The 26,203-nt window shown below is 39.2% G+C and overlaps 1 protein-coding gene across 1 annotated transcript; it reads left to right on the forward strand.

Annotated features, from left to right (window-relative positions):
- Positions 1–16,570: 16,570 nt before the first annotated feature.
- On the forward strand, positions 16,571–22,395 carry FJX1 (four-jointed box kinase 1). Its single transcript, XM_044082659.1, has one exon. It carries the CDS (start codon positions 16,957–16,959, stop codon positions 18,307–18,309), a length of 1,353 nt encoding a protein of 450 aa, XP_043938594.1. The 5' UTR covers positions 16,571–16,956; the 3' UTR covers positions 18,310–22,395.
- Positions 22,396–26,203: the final 3,808 nt, after the last annotated feature.

A 26,203-nucleotide genomic window follows, 5' to 3' on the forward strand; every position in this document is an offset into this window, starting at 1 on the left:
TTGGAATATGCACAAAATGTGATTAAACATGGAAGTTTTTACATGTTTTTAGTAGACTTAATCAATTCTTCATTCATGTATCTGTTTAGTTAGTGGTGTTATTTAGTAAATATTTATTTACTTATTTAATGGGGGTTAGTTGTATAGTAGTATTTGAGTATTTATTAGGTGGGTACTTACTGAGCTGCAGGTCATTTTTCCTTGTGTAGAGTAGTTAAAGGTTTTAAATAATGAATTAATATATAGCTGCTATTCTTCCAGCTTTCTAGCCGTGCAGCGAGTTGTTGGTGGTACACTACTGAACTGAGCTATGGCTCTACTCACACTGCTGTGTTTTTGTCTACTGAACCAACTGATGAAAGCATTTATTTAAATAACTATGAGAGAAATAGAGTTAGATATGGAGTGCACAAAAGGAAGTCAGTTGGAACATTCATAAAGGTCCACAGCAAAAGAAAGACAAAAGTATGTTTGGATAAGGGCATATTTATTTTATTTATTATTTATTTATTTGCAGTTGGTTTATTTATTTGCAGTTGGTTTACCAGGATAGTCTATTGGGCCAAAAGAACCCGTTTTCAATGGAGTCCTGGGGAGAAAAGCTCCAAAATTAAGCAATATTAGGTACTTATAAGATAACTACTAAAAATTATACAAAGTAAAGATAACTACTAAAAATTATACAAAGTAAAGATAGAACATTATTGACAAAATTACAAGCATTCAAAAAACAATACAATACAATGAAGGTAAACATGATTAGATAGTCATGATATATTACAATATAGGGTGGTTTTTCAGTAGGCACATGTAATTAGTTAGGTAAAGTGAGGTAGTCTTATGTTTAAGAGGGGTGAGAGCAAGAGCATTCCCATTGGGATTTTAGATGTGTATGAAGAGATTTTTTGAACATGTGCTGGTTGGAGGTGGTGCGTATGGATGGTGGGAGTGTGTTCCAAAGGCGGGCTAGGTTAAAGGATAGTAGGTGTTTGCCTGGGGATGGGATGGTTTATGAACTTCTAGTAGGTTTTGGTTGTTAGATCTTAAGATTCTGTTGGGTAGGTGCATTTTAAAGACTGAAGACAGGGAGGGACAAAGAGAGGGGCTGAGATTGAGCTTATGAGCTAAAGTCAGTTGTATATAAGTGAGGTGGTTGGGTAGTTCAAGCCAGTTTAGTTTTAGGAGAGAGGAACAGTGATGGGTGGATAATCTGTGGCTGTTAGCGAATTTGGCGATTTTATTATAGCAGGAAGCAAGCTGTTTTTTTTGAGAGGTCTGCAGATTTGTTAACAATGGAGCTCCATAGAGGAGGGAGGGAATAAGAAAGGAGGAAGCAAGAGTGAATTTGGAGGAGCTTGTAAGGAACTGATTCTGCCGGTAGAGCATACCTAGTTTTTGGTGGGTCTTTTTAATATTCAGTTGTAGATGGGAATTGAAATTGAACCGACTGTCAATTTGTACACCAAGTAACTTGGTTTCAGACACCAGTTCCAAGGGTGTGTTATCTTGGCTTGTGATAGAGAAGGTGTTTGTGTTGAAGTAAGTGGATTTAGAAGGGGTAAAAACCATTAGCTTTGTTTTGGAGGCATTGAGGGCTAAGTGATTTATTTTCATCCAATGTTCTGTGATTGCGAAAGCTTCTTGAGTAAGTTTTTGAAGCAGGGAGGAAGAGGTGGCAGAGCAGATAATGGTAGAATCGTCTGCATATTGGATGATGTTAGTGAGTGGAATGGATTTGTGGAAATCATTTATAAATATATTAAACAGAAGGGGACCAAGAATTGATCCTTGGGGAACTCCAGTGGGGGTATTAAGGAAAGAGGAAGTGGCCTTTTTCCATTTAACGGCTTGGTGTCTATTAGATAAATAGCTGGAGAACCAGTTTATGGTGGAGGGAGAGAGGTTAAGTTCTGAAAGTTTGGTTAAGAGCAGGCTGTGTGATATAGTATCGAAAGCCTTAGATAGGTCAAGTAGTAAGGTAGAGACAATGTGGCCTGAGTCGCGAGCTCTATTAACAGTCTCAAGGAAGGACAGGAGGGCGGTCATAGTGCTATGGTTTGGCCTAAAACCATGTTGTGTGGGTGTTAGAAGGTTATTATCTAGGAGATGTAAGAGTTGGATTTGGATACATTTTTCTAGAAGTTTGGAAATGGGGGACAGGATGGCAATAGGACGGAAGTTGTTGACATTACAATTGCTGCCTCCTTTATGCAGGGGGATGATGAAAGCTTTCTTCCAGAGTTCGGGCACTGTGCATTCATTGATGGAGTGGTTGATTAGGATGCTAATAGGATAGGCGATTGCTTCTGCAGCTATACTTAGGAAGTAGGAGGGAATGTTATCTGGTGCGTTAGTACATGGCTTTAGTTTCTGAAGGAGTTTCTTTATAGTGGAAGTTGGTATAGGTTTTAAAGAGAAGAGAGAGAGAGAGAGAGAGTGTGAGGATGATGAGGGTGATGTGTGGGTTAGAGAAGTGGATGAGGTGGAAGAGGGAAAGTAGGTAGATGAGAATGTAGGGGAAGAGGGGAATGAGGGAAGGGATGTTTGTGGTAGAGGGTGGGGTGAATTAGATGTAGAGGTGGAGCATGAGAAGGAGGAGGTGAGTTTGCTAATAGATTCGATGAAGAAGGAGTTGAACTGTGTGGCTAAATCTGTGTCAGAGGTATTTGGGTCGGGGTTTGGGGTGTGTGGTTTGCTGGGGTTAAGGAGGGTAGAGATCCCCTTCCAGAATCTTTGAGGATTAGTTTTATTATTGTTTTGGAGTGTATGGAAGTGTTGTTTTCTATCAGAGATTATAAGCTTTTTTACTTTGTTATGTAGGTATTTATAAGCAATGTGGAGTTCTTGGGTCTTATTTCTCAGATAGAGTCCCCATGCTTTGTTTCTAAGGCGCATGGTTGATAGTGTGGTTTTGGTTAGCCAGGGGGCAGAATTAGTTTTTATTCTTTTAGTTCTCAGAGGGGCTTGGGAGTCAAGTATATCTAAGAATGTTCGGTTAAAGTGGGCAACTGCATCATCTAATGGTAGCATTCTTAGATTGTTCCAGTTAATTGCTCTTAAAGATTGTAAGAAGGTTGATGGGTTAAAGTTCTTGTCATTGCGGGTAGTGATGTAGGTATGGGTGCGGTAGGAGATGCATGGGGGTCGGTGTTAAGATAGGCATATGATCACTAAGAGGGTCAGGAAGAATACCACTATCAGAATAATAGTGGGGATGTGACACTAGAATCCAGTCAAGAATGGTGCCAGAAGAGGGGTCTTTGATGGGTGAGTTATAGAGTTGATTAGCTGTGAAAAGTTATATAGGTTGATATTGAGAGGGTTGGTTGGAGCCTGGATGGAGGCCCAGTTGATGTTAACATCACCTAGGATTATGGTTTCGTTGCTGATGTTATTAGAGAGCCATGAGAGGATATTTTCAAGTGTGGAAATATTATCCCCTGGGGATATAGAGGATGCTAGACATATGTGTTTGTGCTTGTTAACCTGTAGGAGAGTGAGAAGTAGTTCGTTATTAAATTTAGGAATAGGTTTGTTGTAAGGAGTAATTAGCAAGGAAGAAGAATATAAGAGAGCTACTCCACCACCTTTTTTCTGGGTCCTGTCTTTTCTAATGATCGAATAGCTAGGAGGAGTTATTTCAGAGTCTTTTATAGATGGTTTTAGCCATGTTTCTGAAATGGATAGGATGTCCGGGTTGTTATGCTTGAGCCATGCATGGAGGGTGGGGACTTTATTGACTATACTTTGTGAGTTTAGAGAAGTAAATATTAAAGGTTTGTGAGCAGAAGAGGAGGGACCTGGGTTGGGATGGATATCTCCAGATAAAAGATTGGTGATGAGATGGAAGACTGGGTTAGAGAGGTAGTTAAGAAGAATATGGAAGGGACTTGGATATGTGTAGGTGAATGGATTTTTATTTGTTATGGGAATATGGTTCTTCTGTGAGAGGAACACTTTGAATGAGAAGGTTAGGAGCTGAGTAATAGGATATAGATGGGGAGAGATATGATGGTGAGAGTGTGAGTGAGTGGGGTTCAGATGGTTTGTTGTATGATAAAGTAGTGAATGATTGGAAGTGCAGGGTTGGGTAAGATAAGAAAGATATATCAGTTTAAGAGATAGTAATAGTAATAAAGTGAAGGATGAAGGTTTTAAAGGCATTTTGAAGTGGAATTGTGTGGTGTTAGGTATTATAGTTAACTGATATATGTACTATGTTTGCTGTAAAGATAGCCTGGAAGGTAGTGTGGGGTGTTTAGTCTGGATGGAATGAAGTATGTGGGTGGGAGTGTTGAATTAAAGTGTGATAATAGCTAGGTAATAGGCCAGTAGGGGGAGTGTCTAATTGTTGGAGGTTGATTGGTGTGGGGAGGAAGTAGGTGTGGTCTCAAGAGGGATATAGCTAGAGGTGCTGGGGTGGGTGGGATTTGGGGGCAGGGTAGGGGAGCGGAGTGAGCCCGAAGGGCGAACGGAGCAGGAAGACACCAGGAGAGGATCGAGAGCCAATCAGTGGAGCAAAGGTTACAGGAGAGTAAGTAGTAGCAGGGTAAGTAAGGAAATCTATATGCAATATGGATGGGAAAGTAGGAATGAAGATATTGGCAGAGTAAAAGCAAGAAATAAGTGAGGGAAAAGTAGTGACAATGGGGAGGGGATGCCCTCTAGTGGTCAATGCAGAGAATGCACTAGGCCAACTAGGTAGGTCTAGGGGCTGAGTATGATAAAATAAGGAAGAGCTGGTGAAACCAGGGAAGAGATGGGAGAGAAGTGGATGGGAGAAAAAGAGAAGTGTCTAGGCTGCTGGCTGACCTGGCAGCGAGATAGCTTGCATAACTAACAAACAGAGTTAGAAGCAGTGGAGGCCCAAGTAGTATCACACACACATACTTTCTTAGTATCCTCTGGGAGACTCTGTTCCAATGTCCAAGTGGGGATTTGAGGCAGCAGAGCAGTATATTGCCTAAGCAAAAAGTATGGATGAGGTAGGTGACCTTAGTTCAATGAATGTATCCACCCAGGCAAGGTCCCAAGGGAAAACAGGGCAAAACAACTGGAGACAGGAGGAAAGATGAGTAAGAGTTAGTAACAGAGTAACAGAGACACACTACAATACTTAAAATTGGTACTAAGCAGGTAAAATAATATGCTAAAAGTATTATCAAACTGTAAAACAAAGAGTAATACTATGTTCAGAATACAACAGACTCGGTTAAACTGAGTTAAAAACATTTAAAGCCTAGCGGAGCTACTCACAGACAAGTGCATAACTGGCTAAGTCAATAACTAGTAAAACTGTTCCAAGCAATATAGAAGAGAGTAGTGTCGTCTGGAGATAATAATACACTCCGAAGACACTAAATCAAATCAGAAAATCTATAGCTAAATACAAGATAAACTAAGCAGATTTCAACTATTAATACTGCAGAAGGCAGAATAACAATGTGTTCATAGAGCACCATACGGTAGCGACTGGCAAGGCAATGGCAAGGCATATAGAATGCCAACCATGGTGAGGAGGCAAGGGGTAGTATAAAGTGTATTACTGGCTGAAAGTGGCACTAATGGTTTTGTGGTCTGCAACAGTAAACCACTTATGTTTCAGGAGAATGTCTAATTAATTGGAACACTGAATACAGGCCCCCGTAAGTCAGAAAGAGAAAGGATGGTTAGAGAAGGTTTGTTCATCGTGGTGGGAGTCAGTGTTACAGGTAGACAGAAAGGTGACAACAACAGCAGTAGCCATATAAGCTAAGTTGAGGACAGGCAACTAACAGAAAAGGACACCTAAAAGGATCAGAATTGCATCAAGGTGATTGGGTAGCCAGTGATATGGTGTATGAAACAATTACAACATGGGAACAGGAAAAATGCAAGGGAACAAATCAGACAGAAGTTGAAGGAAGAGAAACAAGGAGGGTGAGTTGCAAGAAGTCAGTGGGATTGATAGAGTCAGATACGGAAATGGGCTTAGGACAAGAGGACAATCCACAAGAGGGGAACAACACACAGAGGAAAGGGGGACAGTTAAATGCAAAATAAGTAAACCAATAGCTACATAAAAAATGGATAAGCTGGTAGAATTTTTGTCAATGCAAGTGGATGGAAATACAGAGATAGAGGGACAGTAGACTGTGAATTGCAAGGAGCTTGGGGGAGGGAGGCCAGGGCAGAACAGTCAGAGCATGAGATGGAAATACAGATATAGGAGGAGCAGCAGACTGTGGCTAGCAGAGAGCTTTGGGGGGTATAGCAGAACAGTCAGAGCAGGAGATGGGAATACAGAGATAGAGGGGCAGCAAACTGTGAATAACAAGGAGCTTGGAGGAGGAGGACCAGGACAGAACAGTCAGAGCATGGAGTGGATTAACGGGGAAGCAGTGAGACAGCAGGCACATAACAGAGGTCTAGTCAACCCTTTTATTTGTCAATTGCAGAGTCACAAGATATGCATTTGCCAGAAGAGGTAAAGCAACAGGTAATGAAGGGAGCATCTATATAAGTCTTATTACCGAAATGCCCAAAACAGGAAGAGAAGCTGAAGAACGGGATAGTAGAAAACACAAACAACCAAACCAAAAACCACCTCCAGAGGAAGCCTTAATAGGCAAAAATAGTAAAATGAAAAAAAGGCTTCCACCACAACGAAAAGTTCACTGAGAAATTTTGTTAAAATGTAGGCTTTAATAAAACGAAGAAATAAAAAGCACAAATTGTGCTATTCAGGTTGCAGGTCAAACAGGATAAGCGCTTTCAGTTAAAAACCTTCTTCAGATCCTAACATTTACAAAAATAAAAAGCTTTTCTTTCTCCATTTTAAAGTTTAAAGGAACAGTAGTTAAAATAGCATTGTGAACATAATATGCATTTTCATGTTCTTTAAAACTGCCTTATTTAACAAGCAAGTGAATACATTTATCGCAGCAGCAATATGATGAAAATCATATACGAAAATTGTGTAAAAATGTAAAGAGTCTCCTCATTTATATAACCTTACATTATAAACATTTTCAAGTGAAAAATTAATAAGTAAAACATAATTTCTATAATGTTGTTACTACAGTATTTCATCTCATTAAACTTCTCAGTTTTAAACAACATGTGATAGAACACATGTTGTTCAATCCTGGAAAGTTATAAGCATTGAGACGAATTTGCCAGAGCAATTCCAACTTTTCTAATAGTAAGGTGAATGGACCCCCTCTTGGATTACTGTCCACTTGATCAAGTATCCAGAATTTAAATGCATGTTCTGGATATTGTTATATATGTTTGCTAAAGCATTGTCCAGTTTGTGTTTATTAATACAATATATATGTTCGTATATGTGGTCTCTCATTCTACGCTTGGTTTTACTGACGTAGAATGAATCACAATTTTGACATTTAGCCACATATAAGCTCATTTTGGAGTTGCAATTGACTTTTCTTCTGTTGAATGCCGTGGCGGTGCAGCGGTTAGCATTGCCGCCTCACAGCAAGAAGTTCTCTGGTTCGATCTTTAGCTGGGGTGCCTTCTGTGTGGAGTCTGCATGTCCTCCCTGTGGTCGCATGGGTTTCCTCTGGGTGCTCCGGTTTCCTCCCACATCCCAAAATATGTTGTAAGTGGATTAGACACTCTAAATTGGCCCTAGACATGAGTGTGTATGTGTGTGTGTGTGTGTGTGTGTGTGTGTCTGTGTGCATGTGTGTGTGTGTGTGTGTGTGTGTGTGTGTGTGTGTGTGTGTGTGTGTGTGTGTGTGTGTGTGTGTGTGTGTGTGTGCCTTCTGTAGAAGGTTGTGCGCCGGGCTGGCAACTCGACACCGTAAAAACTCCACTGCCAATTATGAGTGGACAGGTGATCCGCTGTGGTGACCCCTAACTGGGAAAAGCCGAAAGAAGAAGAAGAAGAATGGACTTTTCTTCTGTTACTCAAATGTGTGTTGTTTATGTGCAGTGATGCACCTACATGAATGTATTTGCAATAGGGGCAACTACCACATTGTTTCATCCCTATTGCATATGATTGGATCCTCCACTCACCTTCAGATATATTCTTGAGTGTTCTACCCTTCCTAGAAATGAATCTTGGTTGTGTACCCAATTTGTCCACTATTAGTTTGTCCTTTAACAGAATATTCCAGTTTTTTTATCAGTATGTTTTTTATGTGATGATAATCAAGGTTAAAAGTTGTAATATAGCTCATTGTGAAATCAGTTTGGTTCGTACCTGTCCCAATGATCGTGTCCTGAACCTGATTTTCCATATCAACCTGACTATCATTCATAGAATAATCATTCAACCCAGTAGGGTGTTGTATACCCAGAATGGGTATGTACACACCATTAATTCTTTTCTCCATAACTTCTTCTATTAGTTTGTTAATCAAAATACTCGGTTATGCTCTTTTTGTGAATATTTTTTTCAAAAATTGGCACTCACTATGGAAGTCCTCATCTGTAGACACCATTCTGGCTGCCCTTACTAATTGGCCCTTTACCACCGATATTTTTTGGTGGTAAGGGTGTGCACTTGTATAGTGCAAGAATGTGTTTCAATAAGATGGTTTCTTATACATTTTTGCTTGGTATCTCTTTTCAACATAATTTTTGGTAAGTTGGACATCTAAGAATGCTATTTCATTTGGGTCCAAATTATATGTAAACACTAAGAAGTCTGTAGTCTTATTAAAATAATCAGTGAGATTGTTTGCCTCTTCATGTTTCCCATTTATTACAACAGAAGAAGTAATATGTAAAGATTCATGGTCATTCCTGCAAAAAATTAATGAACTGAAGTATGATGAACAGTACAACTTCCTTACAGTCGACGTAAAGGACTTATATACGTCAATACCACAAGCATTGGGCATAGAGTGGGTTAGTCAATTACTAAGGAAGAAAGGGGCTCCCCAGAATGACATCAGTCTAGTGGAAGAACTTCTATGCATAGTTCTATCCCACAATTATATTTATTTTAAAGGAAACTATTACCTGCAAAAAAGCGGAGCAGCCATGGGTTCCCCTGTGGCTCTAGCTTCGCGGATTTGGTTATGAGTTACTGGTAACATGAATTTGTACCCAATAAGGAAGGAATAGCTTCAAAAATAATTTATTTTACACGCTATTTGGATGACATATTTTTCAGTAGTAGTTGGCACAAAGGCAATACAAGACTATAGCTGTAGCTTTAAGTAGATCAATATTCAGTTAATGAACTGGAGACAAAATGTGAGTTGACTGCTACTTCAAAATTAAATTAAATCATATTTTAAAGTTTACATTTCATTAGTTATTTTAGTAATTTAATTACTTTCCTAAAGATTATAAACTATGCAACTGATATTAGCAATGCATAAATAAAAGTACATCCAGACATTAATTATTTATGCAGGGAACTGGATCTTTAAGTTTACTTTAATTTGTTTGGTTTAATCAGTCAAAAATGTGCATTTCTTATTTTGTTAAGGCATGTTCTATCTACAGTTTTTTTCATGGTGTATCACTGAAACATGGCCTTTGAAGCCAGTAATACACTTTTGATTAAACAATCAAACTGTGCTTCCAGACAATATACAAGACGTTGTCTTTATATCAGCTTGCCTCTTTGACATGTATAGGAAACAGATTATTCATAACCTGGGCAGTCAGAGAATGTTTTGACACAATATCGTTGTGTGCATGTCACAGTTCACTATGTTTGTTTAGAAATGCCATAGTGCTCTACGGAACTAAGCACTAGCCACAACCCAAATGGCATGACTTAGACATTTGTAGATATAGTGACAAGACATAGTGAATCTTCCCCTTGGTTTACTAAAATATGTCTATGCCAAGATGTGTTAGCCAAAAATTATGTATGTTTGGAATATGCGCAAAATGTGATTAAACATGGAAGATTTTACATGTTTTAGTAGACTTAGCGCGAATCAATTCTTCATTCATGTATCTGTTTAGTTAGTGGTGTTATTTAGTAAATATTTATTTACTTATTTAATGGGGGTTAGCTGTATAGTAGTATTTGAATATTTATTTGAGTATTTATTAGGTGGGTACTTACTGAGCTGCAGGTCATTTTTCCTTGTGTAGTAGTTAAAGGTTTTAAATAATGAATTAATATATAGCTGCCATTCTTCCAGCTTTCTAGCCATGCAGCGAGTTGTTGGTGGTACACTACTGAACTGAGCTATGGCTCTACTCACACTGCTGTGTTTTTGTCTACTGGACCAATTGATGAAAGCATTTATTTAAATAACTACGAGAGAAATAGAGTTAGATATGGAGTGCACAAAAGGAAGTCAGCTGGAACATTCATAAAGGTCCACAGCAAAAGAAAGACAAAAGTATGTTTGGATAAGGGCATATAGAATGCCAACCATGGTGAGGAGACAAGGGGTAGTATAAAGTGTATTACTGGCTGAAAGTAGCACTAATGGTTTTGTGGTCTGCAACAGTAAACCACTTATGTTTCAGGAGAATGTCCAATTAATTGGAACACTGGCTACAGGCCCCCCTAAGTCAGAAAGAGAAAGGATGGTTAGAGAAGGTTTGTTCATCGTGGTGGGAGTCAGTGTCACAGGTAGACAGAAAGGTGACAACAACAGCAGTAGCCATATAAGCTAAGTTGAGGACAGGCAACTAGCAGAAGAGGACACCTAAAAGGATCAGAATTGCATCAAGGTGATTGGGTAGCCAGTGATATGGTGTATGAAACAACTACAACATGGGAACAGGAAAAATGCAAGGGAACAAATCAGGCAGACGTTGAAGGAAGAGAAACAAGGAGGGTGAGTTGCAAGAAGTCAGTGGGATTGATAGAGTCAGATACGGAAATGTGCTTAGGACAGGAGGACAATCCACAAGAGGGAAACAACACACAAAGGAAAGGGGGACAGTTAAATGCAAAAGAAGTAAACCAATAGGTACATAAAAAAATGGATAAGCTGGTAGAATTTTTGTCAATGCAAGTGGATGGGAATACAGAGATAGAGGGACAGCAGACTGTGAATTGCAAGGAGCTTGGGGGAGGGAGGGCCAGGGCAGAACAGTCAGAGCATGAGATGGAAATACAGATATAGGAGGAGCAGCAGACTGTGGCTAGCAGAGAGCTTTGGGGGGGTATAGCAGAACAGTCAGAGCAGGAGATGGGAATACAGAGATAGAGGGGCAGCAAACTGAATAACAAGGAGCTTGGAGGACGAGGACCAGGACAGAACAGTCAGAGCTTGGAGTGGATTAACGGGGAAGCAGTGAGACAGCAGGCACACAACAGAGGTCTAGTCAACCCTTTTATTTGTCAATTGCAGAGTCACAAGATATGCATTTGCCAGAAGAGGTAAAGCAACAGGTAATGAAGGGAGCATCTGTATAAGTCTTCTTATTACCGAAATGCCCAAAACAGGAAGAGAAGCTGAAGAACGGGATAGTAGAAAACAAGGAGGCAGTGCAAAGGAAGAAACCCTTTATTAGATGATCATGGGAAAACTGGCTAGTAGGTTTCTCAATATAAGTGGGAATCATGATAGAGCACAACCAACCCATAGCAAAAGGTTTTGGGTCATATAAATAAGGGGTTATGAAGATGTGGGCTAATAGGCAAGGGTTAGGCTGTCTAGAATATGATGAAAAGTCCAGATGCCATAAGTGTAATGAAACAACTACCGTAAGACAGGGTGAATATGTCACTGCTGTTGGACACAAGCTGTGGTGGCAGAATATAACATGCTGACTGTGGTTTCCACAGGAGATAAATGACAGTGTTATATAGGAAGATATTGAACTGGTAAGGGACAGCAACCAGACAGGAAGATACACCAAGCTGTTTGAGGTTTAACTATGGATACAGACAATGCTCTCACAACACTCCCAGCTTCAACACTTACACCTCATCTGTGAGGGACAAGGGTTGCACGGGCTTCACCAACTGTTTCAAGGTAGGGGGAGGCATGAGTGCAGTCTGGAAGATATTGCTTTCTCCAGTCTGAGTAGAATATACGCTGCCATGCCTACGAGAATACCCATGATGCTGGAGTTCAGGTTTACAAGGGTGTTGATATACCATTCAAAGCAATACGGGCAATATTTTAAGTCAATAACTTACACTCAGCTAAGACATAACCCGCTGGTTTGATGGAAGAAGTGTGAAGATGGACAGAACCTGCAAATGGGAAAGGTGAAGGGTCCATTTTTAATACTACTATATAATAATTTAAGATTCCCTCCACTGGGACTGGTACCACTGAAGGCAACGGGGGAGTTTAGTGTTGCTTCATCACCCATACTTTTGGAAAGAGGCATCTGTTATAGTGCCTTGCTGGAAAAGGACAATCTATTGTTCTGTATTCCTTCTGACAAGGCATTCAGTATGGTGAGAATGAAAGGAAAAGGGGCAATTGTGGCAAAGACAAGCACTGAGTCAGCCTTTTGTTTTGGGCTTTAAAGTGGAGGAGTGCTATATGGGTTATTGCATGTTCATGGGATATGTGATTTTATACAGAATTTGAGAAGTTCAGATCATTTTTGGAAGGGGAAGTGCTGCAAGGGATGCAAAGCTGGGAAGTCACCCATTACCTGTATGATTGTTCAGCACTACAGTGACTTCAAAAGAATGTGTAACAAGTCTGTAGAGTTTTAGGGGTATCTGTAAGCAATTCATGGTACATCTAGTGGAAGAAATGGTAAAAGGTCCAACAACATGCCCGGCCTTCCTGGGTATTAAGACTGACTCAAAAGAAAAGAAGGTACATTTATCATGGGAAAGACAGAAAACACCAAGAATCAATAACTGGGCAAAGGTGGTAAAGAAAATAACTTTAAAAAAGTAACCACGTTTAGTAGGGCTGATGAACTTTGTAAATAGAGGTCATTGCCATGGGAGGGCCCTTCATGAGAGATAGCATATGCATTATCTATACATAACTATGTCTACTATAACTACATCATGAGATGAAAGTCATGAAAGAAATGCAAGAGGACATGAGGACATAGCAGGATTTTTTTAAGGGTTGAGTGGACTCAAATAGTGCATAGCTTGGCAAATATTAATATGAACAGATTATCATACAGAGGAATTCCTGGAGGAGAACTTGGAGCAATAGGAAAGGGTCAACATCCTTGCCAATAGGTTTGTCAAAAGGTTAGTAAGGTCATTAGGCAGGACACTATTGCAACATCAAGAGAAATCAATTGGAAGGCAGCTGAGCTTACAAACTCAATGGGTGCATTCAGCAGGGTGATGCAGGTCAACCTTTGTGCAAGATTTAATTGGAGGCCTGTTTGCTATCCTACCAGATATGCCTAGATAGAAGGGTGACAGATCACCATCTTGTGGTGGAGGGCAGTCTTAGGAAGCTGTTTTTAAGGAACATGGTGGGAGAGGACACAGGCTTGAAGAACTTAGTGCTCTTTAGTGAGGCAGACTACAGCCTCCCCCGGTGGCTTGAGGCTCCATACAAAACAATGGACTCTTGCACATTCTTTATTGTAGCATGCAGGAAGGGGTGACCAAGGCTTGAGACATGATGATTGCAGATTTTGCAGGCCCCTTCTATGATTTCTGTTGTGATGTTTGTTAGATGAGCTGAAATACATGATTAATAGGGTTTGAGATTCATGTTAATGAGATGGTTGTTGCATTGACCTGATTAGTTCTCATCCCAAGTCAGTATTTTATGCACATCTGGTGATGTATACATTATGCTCTTTGGTATTAATTGGCATAATGCTTAAAAAGCACATGAAAATGACTCCATCTTGTGTGTCTGTGGTTTGTGGGTACATAAGAGTATGTTTGTGTCCTTCCAAAGCAATATGCAAATGCAAAGGCATCTAATGTTTTATTACCATGATTGATTACAGTGCTTGCAGGGTGGGATTCACTTTTACTGGAAACTATTCCATTTGTGAAAGATGTGTCAAACACTAAGCTGAAGTTCATAGAGTTTTTCAGACGGTCCACATTCATATGCTGCCTCCTAAATGCCTCTGAAATACATAATTTTGTAGAGAGTAAACAGCTTAGCTCATTATCATATTTTGGTGAAGTCAAGTTCAGGATTACTGTAATAATTGTAGAGTTATTTTTCTTTTTTTCAGATTAAAAGGATTTTTTTTTCAAACAGACAGTATCAGAACTTTCTTGGCTATGAAGTGAGTATGAAGTTTGCCTAATTCTCAGTTTACTGACCAGGGAAGGGCAGTAGCTATTGTTAAAAACTTGAAAATGAGAAGCAATTTTTTTTAACTAGAAAGAAATCTACTGCGATGTATGGCCATGACTCATGTAATAAGAAACTGAGTACTATAGTTAAAGAGAGATGTGTAAAATAAGTGTATCATTTACATGAAGGGGATTTTAGTATTTCCACAAAAGAGGGATATTGCATACGATGCAAGTGAATAGTGTAGCATATCTTAGAAGAAATATCTAACTGGGTAACACCCATAAGACCTTTGGAGGGCATCCCTAGTAAAGGGCAAACAGTTCCGGTGTGTGTGTTTTACTCCACTATTCTGAAACTGTATATATTTTTTTTACCCTTCCACATCTTTCGGGATGTCCATGGAGTGGGATTTACATCTTTCAGATAAAATTGTTTGAAAGTAGCACTTAGTGTTGCCATGGGATACTTGCTTGATGTACACCTGAAGAAAATGTTATAATGAGAATTCTGGCTTTTTCTCATTACAGCAGGTGTTTGTATCCGACAAACTGGAACACTGTGCGTTCAATAATGGCATTTCTCCTCTTCTCTAACAGAAGACTAACAAGTAGTTGATTGCAAAAAAAAAAAGACAAGTGTCTGACTTTTCTCCGGATATTTGTATCCCCAGATGTGGTTATATTAAGCAGCAGAGGGTGCAGAGTTGTGTTTGATGGGGAAGTCATACTTCCAGTAAAACTCTTAATTTCAGCAAAATTCTGATGTCCATCTTCTTATCACATGCTGCAGTTAGCTTTTTCTTGGTGAAACCTTTCATAGCAGAGGTGTTTATTCTTTATAGTGAATGGTGATGTTGTATTATATGTTAAACTCTCTGCTTTTGTCATTTAACTGATAAATGTTTTCACCCTTTGCATTTACCTCTGTTTATTAAGTGTGCGCAGTGGAGTTTGAGTCTGCCTTTCACTGAATATGGTTAATGGACACATCTGAGCCTCCCTGGCTTCACTGCACAGCTGAACAAACGCGAGACTGTTGTGAGACAGCTGACAGATTAAATCAGCTGCTTCAGAGGCAGTCTCCAAAAAGAGAAACACATTTAAGGCATCTTTGATGTTCCCCTTAACAGTGTGGTACCTCTGTAAACATGACAGTGAGACGGTATAGCGTCCCTGTATCCTGTAGAGTTGGTGTGTGTCGAAAACAAAACACATTCCATACCTCTTAACTGTCCAGATTTTTGGTCTGTTCCTCATAAAATTTGTGGCTTCCTGGCAGATAGATCATTGAGGACTGGAGTCATTAAATAATGCTAAATAATGACAGGCATTTAAGTGTCAGACTTCATATCCCTAATAATGGAAAACCTGCTAGTCTAACAACTTTCTAAGTGTATAAGAGCAATAGTTAAAGTCTGTCCCAATTTTGGGCCTCTGTCCTCGGTAATCCCCCCATTATTTCTGACTTTGTCCAGATTTCTTGCACTGTGAGTTTGAGTTATGCAATTGCACAATACTATTTATGTGTAAAAACCGAGCAAATCCTGTTGAGTTTTCTTCCACTGTTTTCGTCATAAACAGTTTATTCTGGTTAACATGAAATATTTGAGAAGAAACGTTTTGTAAGCAGTTCTTTTTATGACTGCACATGTATATTTTGTCCAGATAAAACAACTTTTTCGTGGTGGACACGCATTTAAAAATGCATTTAAATCTATGGCTAGGTGTAAAGTAACATCAGTTTAAATAAAACAGGGTCACGGAATAGTAACCTGCAGAGCCAGAGTGGTGTCTGCATAATTAAAGAGACCTCTGTAATGAAAGAAACTCGTAATATGAATTGTGCACCAGCATGAGCAAATTATGAAACGGTGAGGGTCATGCTCTGTGCGCAATATGGGTAACCTCGAACTACTGAAATAAAAACATCTGCTCAGGCAACACAGACAGGCTGAAACTTCTGATTTGCACATCACATTCACAATAAACCATTTTCAGCAGAATACTTGTATTGCAGATATGCTAAATGCACATGTTTGAGGAAATGAAGATGGAACACACTAACTGGTACACTGCCCATTGCAAAAGGATAAGCAGAAATAATACAACAAGCTTGCGTCGCACTTGACACAATTACCTTCATTCGTGCGTATTTTTAATATTTTTTCCCCGTTTGAATGTGCCACATTTCGTGCCTTTATGGTGGGCAAAATACCCTTAAATTAATTCGTACACACCATGGCTTACACTCTGCATAACCATTTCAGGCTTGTTTAGAGCTCCCCATGAAACATAACACTAAGCACTGCATGACGGAGGGTTAGGTTTAAATAAGAAGCAGTCGGCTGCAGGACGTAAATGAACTGTATGGGGAGGGGGGGGGGTTGCACTACGTCATCGCTTATTTAAAATCCTGGGACACCGGGCCCGCCTCACTTAGTCACGTGCTTTTAATGCCTGAGATTTTAAGCGTAGGGCTTTATGCCGTTTCCTAAGTGAGGCATTTTGTGGCTGTCGGTTGGAGGAATAAATACGAGTTAAAGAAGAGGAGACAAGGAAATCATTTATTGGGAGGGAAAACTGGTCCCCAAACTATTGTACAGTAAACCGAACAAAAAGAGAGATGGATGCAACTTCAATAAACTGGCCCCGTAGGGTTTACCGATAGTACAGCAAGTGAACTGAGCAGAAGTTCGAAGACCATGAGGAAAAGGAAAGTGCAAAGGCTGTCAGGCAGCTGGTCCTGATTTATTTATGGGCTTATCTTTTGTCTGAGGATTAATAACCAGGAGCTACACCCCGAAAATGGGACAGATATGAAGATCTGGGTGGCTCAGACTCTCTCAGCAGCATTGCTGCTGCTCCTGGTGCTTGGATCTGTTTTGCTAATCTGGACCGGTGGTCAACAGCGGATCCTTCCAGAATCAAAGAAGCACCATGTTCTACGAAGGGCTTTGATGGTTACCAGTCTTATAAATGCCCAGGTGCAGCAGCTGCAAACTTTGCCTTCTGGACCACCGCTACATAAGGACACTGCTATTACGAGCTTGGCAGTGGACCACAGTGATGCAAGAAATGATGTTGGCAGTAATGGCAATGGCACATCAGTGGCTTTCAATGATCGTTATCAAGAGTCGAGGAAAAGTAACGATCCCGATGTCGTGCATCTGAATGTTAAAGCTGGAGCTTATTTGGAGCTCGATGATGCCGTGGAAGACGGCATTTTCTGGAACAGTGCACTGGACGCTCTTACCCCGTCTGGATTCTCCGACTATCAGGTGGACCAGTGGAGCAAACTAGTAAGGGGCTCGAGTATAGTGTCTTTACAGCCCGGCTGTGGTCGTGCCCCAAACAGGTTGGCCCGGCTGCAGGAGGCTGATAACACTGGAAATGTAATCCCTGCCTGCGTGCGCTACGGTATCAACACAGAACAGATTGTGGGAGAGACATTGTCTTTCTACTTATCCCGGCTTCTGGGTATAGAAAACGTGCCCCCCTTAGCTCTAGCAAAGGTCGGGCCCAGTCGTGCCTTGTGGCGGGATGTTGCCGCAGAGCAGACTGATGCTCAGTGGGTGGATGGAGCCTTAGTCAGCGTAACAAAGTGGGTAGCAAATCTCAGCGAAGTGGTTACACCTGCGCCCCTGCGATCTGATAGTGGCTGGCGACTGCATCCCTCCTGGAATGACTGGGGTAATCGAACAACCCAGGAAGTGCTGGAGCTGATTCAGTGGACAGACCTCATTATCTTCGACTACTTAACTGCCAATTTCGATCGGCTGGTCAGTAACCTTTTCAGCAAGCAGTGGGACCCTCGAATCATGGAGAGGGCAACTAGCAACCTACATCGGACGCCTGGAGGCAGTTTGCTGTTCATCGACAATGAAGCCGGTCTGTTACACGGCTACCGCGTGAAAGCCATGTGGGACAAGTATCACGAACCACTGCTAAAGTCCGTATGTATCTTCCGACGGAGAACAGCGTCTAAGGTCATCGAGCTGCACCGATTAAGGAATGCAGCCCAGCAGCTGTGCAAACTCTATCAAGCGCGCGAGCCGCTGCACTCGGAGCTGGGCTTTATGTCCGAACTGCACGCGCAGGAGTTACAGAACAGGATTGACCTGTTGTACAAGCACATTTTGCACTGCAAATCCACTTACGGTGAAGTTTGAGTTACTTAATTTTCGGGTGTGTGCTTACTACTGTTTATGTCACGGACACTTCTATCAAACTATGTGTTTTCCCGTTAAGTGGTTGCACAAGCTTGTGTGTAAAGTATGGCATTGCTTGTGCCAGATAAGTTGATAAACAGCAGTAAACTGCTTTTCATATAGCTTTCAAATTTAAGTAAGGCAAGAGTAATATTAGGTAGTATGAACTGAGTAAAAGCCAAATAAGATTTGGATGTGTCTCACTCACCCGTGCAGACTTAAACTTTGGTAATAACTGTTGGATGATGCAGATTACTGTTGATGTGCGTAATGTTGCTGTTTTTTCCAAAGTTACTTTATGAATGGAGTTAAATTCGTTGTTGCCCACAGATTGTTGTATTTTACCCAACCCCCTGTAGTTCCACTTTTGCATTTCTGATCCAATATAAGTTATCTCCCTTTTGGTTTAGGAAAGTAAATATATGTTCCTTATAGCTGGGGAGTGATCCAAAAGGATATTTTAGGTAATGTTAATTGTTACAGTACATACACCTCTCCAAAATATCAGTTGTTTAATTATAGCCTTAAATTCGGGCTGGTTTAACATTTAAGTAAAATTAAACCGATATGGCAGTCTTAGCTGGCTTGCAGCAACTGACAAACTAGAATTATCTGGTGAATCCATGGGTTTGTTAAATGTAAAATTCTGGCTTACAGCCAAAATCTCAGAATGGTGAAACAGAACAAAATAAAATGCTGTACTAGGGTTTCATCTCTCAACCCTTCATTTGACCAAACTGTGCATACAACATTTAAAATAACTCAGTAAATACCTTTAAGCTCATACTTCACCTTAGAAGGGGAAAAAAGTAACTAAATCTATGATCTCTTCTTTGGCTGATGCCTAGTAGAGAACAATATATGCCATTTCATTGTTGGTTATTGGAAAAATAAATGGGAAATGTATTATTCTTTTGTTTGCATGTAGATAGAACTTGAGTGCAGTGTTTGGTGGTGAAGGCATAAAACAAGACAAATAATTCAAACAGTTTGAAGAGTTCAGAAATATGGTCAGTCGAGATTATTTGTATGTTTTGTTGTCTTGAAAAAAAGTGATATTTTGTAAGCTCTAGCTCTCTGTCCATTGCGTATAGCTTTATTGTGCATTATTATTCACACCCCTTGCTTTATTTTATCCTGGGTCTAGTCTTAAAATAACTAGTGCTTATCACTTTTCAGAACCCTTATAAGTAAACTATAGTCATTTGTGCACAGTGATGGTCTTGAAATTAACCATAGACACTTATTTTTTTATCAGGTGAGTTTATACTGGAACACGAAAATATTAGCTCCCTTGTTCCTACAGCATATCATTTATGTGGTAGTAGTGATGTTTGGATCAACTTGCCCATTTTCATAATGAACAAACTGTTTTAAAAAAAATACATGGGAAAGTTCATTTTAAGGATGAAAATGCAGTGAAGTATCTGTCAAACAGCAGCACGTTGTTGGCAATTTGTGACCACTTGTGTTTGAAGCAGCTTGGCTGTATGTTAAGTATGCATGGACATATGAGAAGTGTGGCTTATGAATGGTAATAAGGTCTGTGGAGTAAACAACTTGCAAAATCATATGTAGGAGATATTTGAAATTAAGTGGATAATACATTTATGCAGGCACTACATAGAAAGAAGGTACATTGAGAATCAAGTGCCTGTGTGGTTTATATAGTAAAGCATGTATATCTTGGGGCATGGAGATAAAATGATAGATCTTCAATTAGATTACTCGGGGGTCAATAAGATGAGAGAAAGTAAATCTGTATGTTATGATAAAAAGGATAATATGAAGTTAATGAGGGTGAGGGAAAGGAAATAATTTCTCTGAAAAAGTAGACATGCCTAGAAGAAACTGTCCAAAGAACTGGAAGAACAGTTAATGTTCTTTAAGCGTTTCATGCTAATGAAGGCTTGTGAAGATGCACAAGTAAGTAATAGGAAGACTGAGTCACCAGATACCCTCCTGTCTTTGGGGTCTGCCCAACTTAAACTGGGAAGGTTAAGTGATTATTTTATGCTAAGATTATAAAAGGTTGTAATGTCATTGTTTACAGAAAAGTTTCCTTAAAAACAACATCTAATGTTCTTATAAGTTTGTGTGTTCATCTGTACAGTTTCTGTTATGAAGGCAGGTATGCTGAAAATGTCACTGTTCAATGTGCAAGTTCATGTTTAAACATTTGAATACATAAAAAAATCTTTCATTTTATATATTGTCTACACTCCAAACAATCATGGTCCACAAATGTGGGATTTTAAACTCCTTAATAGTGATGGCTACACAGCAAGCCAGCTTTTATTCATGCACATTTATTATGAATATATATTCTTTTGAATGCCTGTTTCATTTGGCAACTAAAAACTCTACTCATAGTTACCAGCTGATATGTTTACTTGTCATTTGTATGGAAAGATGGCAGTGAAACACGTAGTCTGCTTTTTTTTTTTTTTTCAAGCTGGGGCTTAGATTCAAAACCTAAACAGAACACAAAACACAAGTATTACTTATAGCACTCCTAGAAAGAGCAGAAGTGATGTAATTTTGATTTATTATTTACTTCTGTTTCACTGTATGTAGTAATGGTCTGAATAAGAATGATTTCTCTAAGCAGAATATATGTTGCCAATAAGAAAGAACGTGAATGAATTATTTTTCCTGCATTTTTAACTTTTGCTAGAAGAATATACCAGAGGAATCAACTTTGTGGTGTTTATTCTGCTGGAGTTTTTATTCAAACTAGGCCCTCACCCTGTGTTATGATTCTAGAGTGTGTTTCTGACAGAATTATTTCTAAAGCTCGTTATTAATAGACTGTACCTTTAGAATGAGCCAAGGTCTTAAGATGTGCATTCGTAGGCACAGGAGGTGAATCTAGCAGTCTGTTAACTTTCGTAAGCAGTTAGGCTTACAACTTAAGTGAACACAATGCTTCAGATCTTGGAAGACCTTTGTGGTGCGCCCTGACTGTACCTTATCTTGAAATAATCCTTACTTACAAATGTAGTGAGACAGCTTGCTGGAAGGCAGTTGTATTCACAATTCTTTCAATTTGTTTTGGTGATAGAGCTCACTACTATTAGATAAGTATGTATGTTCATTATATAGTACTTAATCAACAAATATAAATAAGACACGAGAATGGTAACAAGTTACCCTCATTTGAGGGAAACACTTCTCAATTTTGCAAGTTTCTTTTCTTTTTTTTTTCAGAATTACTTTTATACGTCTTATTCTTTAGATAAAATGGATAAGGATCGGATCATTGGTATCTATTTTCAAAGATGACATACAAGACCTGAGGTCATTAAGTGACTTGCACATTCACTCACTGTGTAAAGAGGCTGTGGGACCCAGACCCGACTTTAATGGAAGCACCTTCCTTACTTAAAGCTCATTGCTCTTAATAGGATTTGCTGTCAGCCTACTTTTTTGTAAGGTGGTTGTTTTTCACAAATTCTTAACTTTTGGTGATCAGAATTAGGGAAAAGCAGAAAAAATTTGTACTAGAGTTTAACGGAGTGTCAGAATTATTTGTAAGATTAGTCTGAGGGAGAAAACGCTCCCATACTCACATTTTCTCCTGTAGAAAAAAAGACAGTATCACCTGTAGCATTTTTGTGTTTCTTCTTGAAAAAACATTGCAGATTGAATTGGTATAGCAACAGTATTTCCATAATTATCAGAAAAACGAGCTAAGTGCTGAATCTTACCTTAAAACAATGTTCTTGTTTAAGTACATTTTTATTGAGTATTGATTAGGTGCAGGTATTTGTTTATGAAAGCAAAAAGGATGTACTTCTAAACAATGACAACATTCCTTGAATATGTCCAACTGTTTTGTTACTTGAAATGTAATTATGTGATGTAAAACAGTTTTCTTCCAAGAAACCTGTAACAATTATTTCATTCCAAGCACTTTATTTTTTATTCTTTAAAATGTATAGAGATTTATTTGTAAAGTGATAACAATGTTCAGCCACTCTAAGAAATTTGTAAAATGTATATTATATTGTTGAAATAAATACAGTAAAATGTGGTTGTTTACTACTTGCAAAGTATCTGGTTTCTAATATTTTGCAGGTATTTTAAAATGAAGTGGAAGCAGCACTGTTCATATATGGAACTTCCAAGGTACCTATTATTCTCGTACATGTCATATCACAGCTAAATGATGTTTTGCTTTGGTCTGTTTTTCAATATTTATCATGTATAGCTCACATTTTTTTACATTTTCTGTACCATATTGATAACTTGGTAGCTACTCTGCGACGCTCAGTTTCCTTTAAGAAATAGTCCAGTGAAGGCAAGGAAGTGATTTCCTTTGGGTTGCACTGTTTTGTAAGGCAGATAGGCAGGTTGCCAGATTCACGACCTAGTACCTTTGCAGTTAAATCGATTTGCATGGTCCACTCCTTCCTGGTGGTCCTCTGTTCTTGTCACTATAATGACCTTAATTTCTATAATTTTGCAATTGTGTGGTTGTGGTCAAGCAGAAGAAGCCACAACAATAGTGTGCTGCATTCTTTCTAGGTTTTCATGTATAACTGCCATCGATATACTGTGATGGGCTGGCAATGCATTCTTTTTTCATAGCAGAGTTTTGTCTCTTCCACATATTGCACTGCAGTGTGCCTAAGTACCCACTAGGTGTCACTTCATGATGGCTCCTGGAAGACCTCCCCTCCTCCAAGGAGTACAACAGTCGTCAAGCGAGCAAGTTAATATTTGTGGTCTGTTACCGTGCGCAGCTGTGCTTTTCCTTGGGTTGGATTAGTTCACAAAGGAGCACCCGATACATAAAGTCAGAGTTTCATTTGATTGCATGGCTTTCTATGCCTTATGGACTGTGAGACTTCATTCTGTACTTAACTGTACTACACATGACCTATGTAGTCCACCAAATGCCTAAATAATATTTGTCAATTGTCCTGCTGGCTTTTCAGTCTAGGATGTTTGTTGGCTACAGTTAGCATGTTGTGTGTGATTTCTTACCCAGGCCAATAACTGTCTTTGTTCCCCAAACTGATGCATTTCATTTTTAAACACCTGCTGCAAGTTAGAATTCCAGACTCCTGTGTAGATCTTATGCAGAACCCTGTCCTGGCCCACATAGATAAGATTAGTTTACACTGCTGTATCAAATCCTTTTTTGAATATCTGTGCATGTGTACACACACAGGCACACTGGTCTTCAAAGCACATTTCTGTACTGGCTTGTTTTGTTTCCTGTCATTTAACTTGTGCTAATCTCTTCTTATGTGTGATTCTTGCAGCCTGTTAGCTGTATTTCCTGTATCTTCTTGTGTCTTTTGCATTCATTTTTAGTGTGCTGTCCACATTCTGCTGCTGTTTTCTGCTTGCCGTTCTTCGTGTAAAGTTTGTGCTTGAAAGCAGTCACTGACCATTATGTTTAGCCAGCAGTGAATGAATCTGTTAAGAGCATGAATTGCACCAAGCTGGTAGAAAAGGACACATGAAGTATACTTCTAAGGCAAGGAATAGGCCTGATGTGTTTATTTTATACATTTGTGTACTGAGTGTACATAATAGGCACACGTTTGTGTAGTTAGTGTTGTCTGGAGTCTCACAACAAACAAATGACTGTGGGAATCAAACCACTAGCTACAGGGTGACTCCCATTACCGATGTGTAGTCTGTCCAGTGCAACTGCCAGGCACGTAAAACATGGAAGTAAACATTATTAAAAGGCTATAATGGATGATGTGTCCGTTACTAACCCGTTACATGAGCAAGGTATAAGATTAAATCATTAGGGTAAGACATGCTGTAGCACGTGCTATGCCACGTGCAGAAGAGGGTGTCTCAGGCATGGTGAAACGAGCAGTAATTATTGTTTAAAGAACAGCAGTTGAGATGCCCTTCCTGTGATCAGTTCTGCCAGTTTGTGCCTTATACATATCCGGCATTTGATTATATTCACTGCAGTGTTTTTTTTTTGTTTTTTTTCATACTCCCCATCATCCCAATATTCAGAGGGTCTTTTATGATGTGTAAAATGCATTAATGGTAAACATGCATTTTAAATAAAGTCTGGCATTTTCTGTTTTTTGTGCTGCAGCTGTTGTCTGTGATACTGCACATATGTTTTCTGTACCATTAATTAGCACTGATTCACCTTATTCCTCTACTCTTAAATCATCTGTGCTTCATTATTCATCGGATGTGTTCCTGGACTGACTTTATAAATGGTAACTACATACGAATTGAAATGTCTAGATGTTCCTCTCCTGCTAACTGGTCATTGTTGCCGTAAAGGTACAATTTAATGATTGTCTAGTTGCTTCTACAGTATATGATCTGTAAAGCTCTGCCAGTGCTGCATGCCTGAAAAGTATTCTTCTGACATTTTCTGTCCAAGAGAGCATTTTTTTTTTTATGGCATATATCTTTTCTTACTGCATGCCTCAAGTAGGGTTACTGTTTGTTTCACTGTCCTTGTAGCCTCCCTTCCAAAGGACCTTTACAGCTTCTACCTGAATGCCAGGACTTTACTGCCCAGTTTAGGTGATGTGAAATCCCAGCCCATCAACATCCTTCAGACATTTTGCTTATTATTATTTTAGCTTCCACCATTCATCTTATAATTTTTTTTAGAATTTTCCATTACCCCTGACTTCTGGAATTATCTGCAAGAAAATGGCACACCAAATCCTCTCAACCACTCGCTATCCCTCCTTCCTTTCAGTTTTGGGCAACACGGTAGAGCCATATTTCAAGATGTTGCCTTTCATTTTCAGTGTCCAGATTTAGTAATGGTCTCCTATTGTGTTCCAAGTAGAATGTGTACATTAACTCTTTACCCACACAGATTTCCAAAGGCATGCTGCTTAACTTGATTGGTTGCTCTAAACTGGCCTTAGGTTTATTATGTAGAGTTTCTAGACTTGGTGGGATTTAACCATTTAATAAATAGGATATAAAGATATAAAATGTTTGTTGTTTCAGTATCCCTATTTTCTGCTGTGTGTGCTTCACACTTTCTTTTTTTTCTCCTCTAAAGACTTTACTTCCTACGGAGTTCTTTTTTGCACAAGAAGCCGATTGGTCAGTTCAAAAAGATAAAGAACTGGTTTATAATGAAGTCACAAGGTCTACAAACATATATAATGTGTGTGTGTGTATGTGTGTGTATGTATATATTATATCATTTTTTTTGTGTGTGTGTGTAGACTTTATAGGCACAGACATTAAAGGTCAAATTACAGGGTTATGTTACTTATAAAATTAAGCATAACAGAAGGGATAAACAAGCAGCCCACCCGATATCCTGTTATTTACCAATGTAATGGTTTCGGCTAAGTCTTGGTGCTTTTTTTAATTGTTCAAAGTCATTCATTAGATATCTTAACCATTTACTTCTTGCTTGATTTGTTTCCCATTAAGAATTGTTTGGTGTGTATACACAATTTGCAGGAGTTATCTATTTATTTACTGACTTCCTTATTGTTCACCAGGTAAGTGGACTGGTCTGTTGACCCAGATCAGCCACAACCTGAACTCCGAGACCAGAAAAATACATCACAGTCTTCCTAATCAAAAGTATTACATAGTATATTATACACAGAATGAGTACATATCAAACTTTAGATCATAATGGTAAGATTCCTTGCAGATAAAGATTAAATGACCTGATCAGAGTGTATTGAGAGATGTACAATTTGCAAGCTAAGAAGTACACAAAGTTCAGTGCAGTCATACAATTAATACATAAACTCCTGTATACATGTGAAATACATACTTAAGATGCCACAATAAAGAGATGAGAAAAGTTTCTTAAATGTACTCTGTTAGTAATGGCATGGTAAGTTGTCTAACCATTGTAATGGTAGCAGCT

The sequence above is a fragment of the Protopterus annectens genome, chromosome 9.part0 (assembly GCF_019279795.1).
Source record: "Protopterus annectens isolate FY-2018-M chromosome 9.part0, PAN1.0, whole genome shotgun sequence".
Lineage (NCBI taxonomy): Eukaryota > Metazoa > Chordata > Ceratodontiformes > Protopteridae > Protopterus > Protopterus annectens.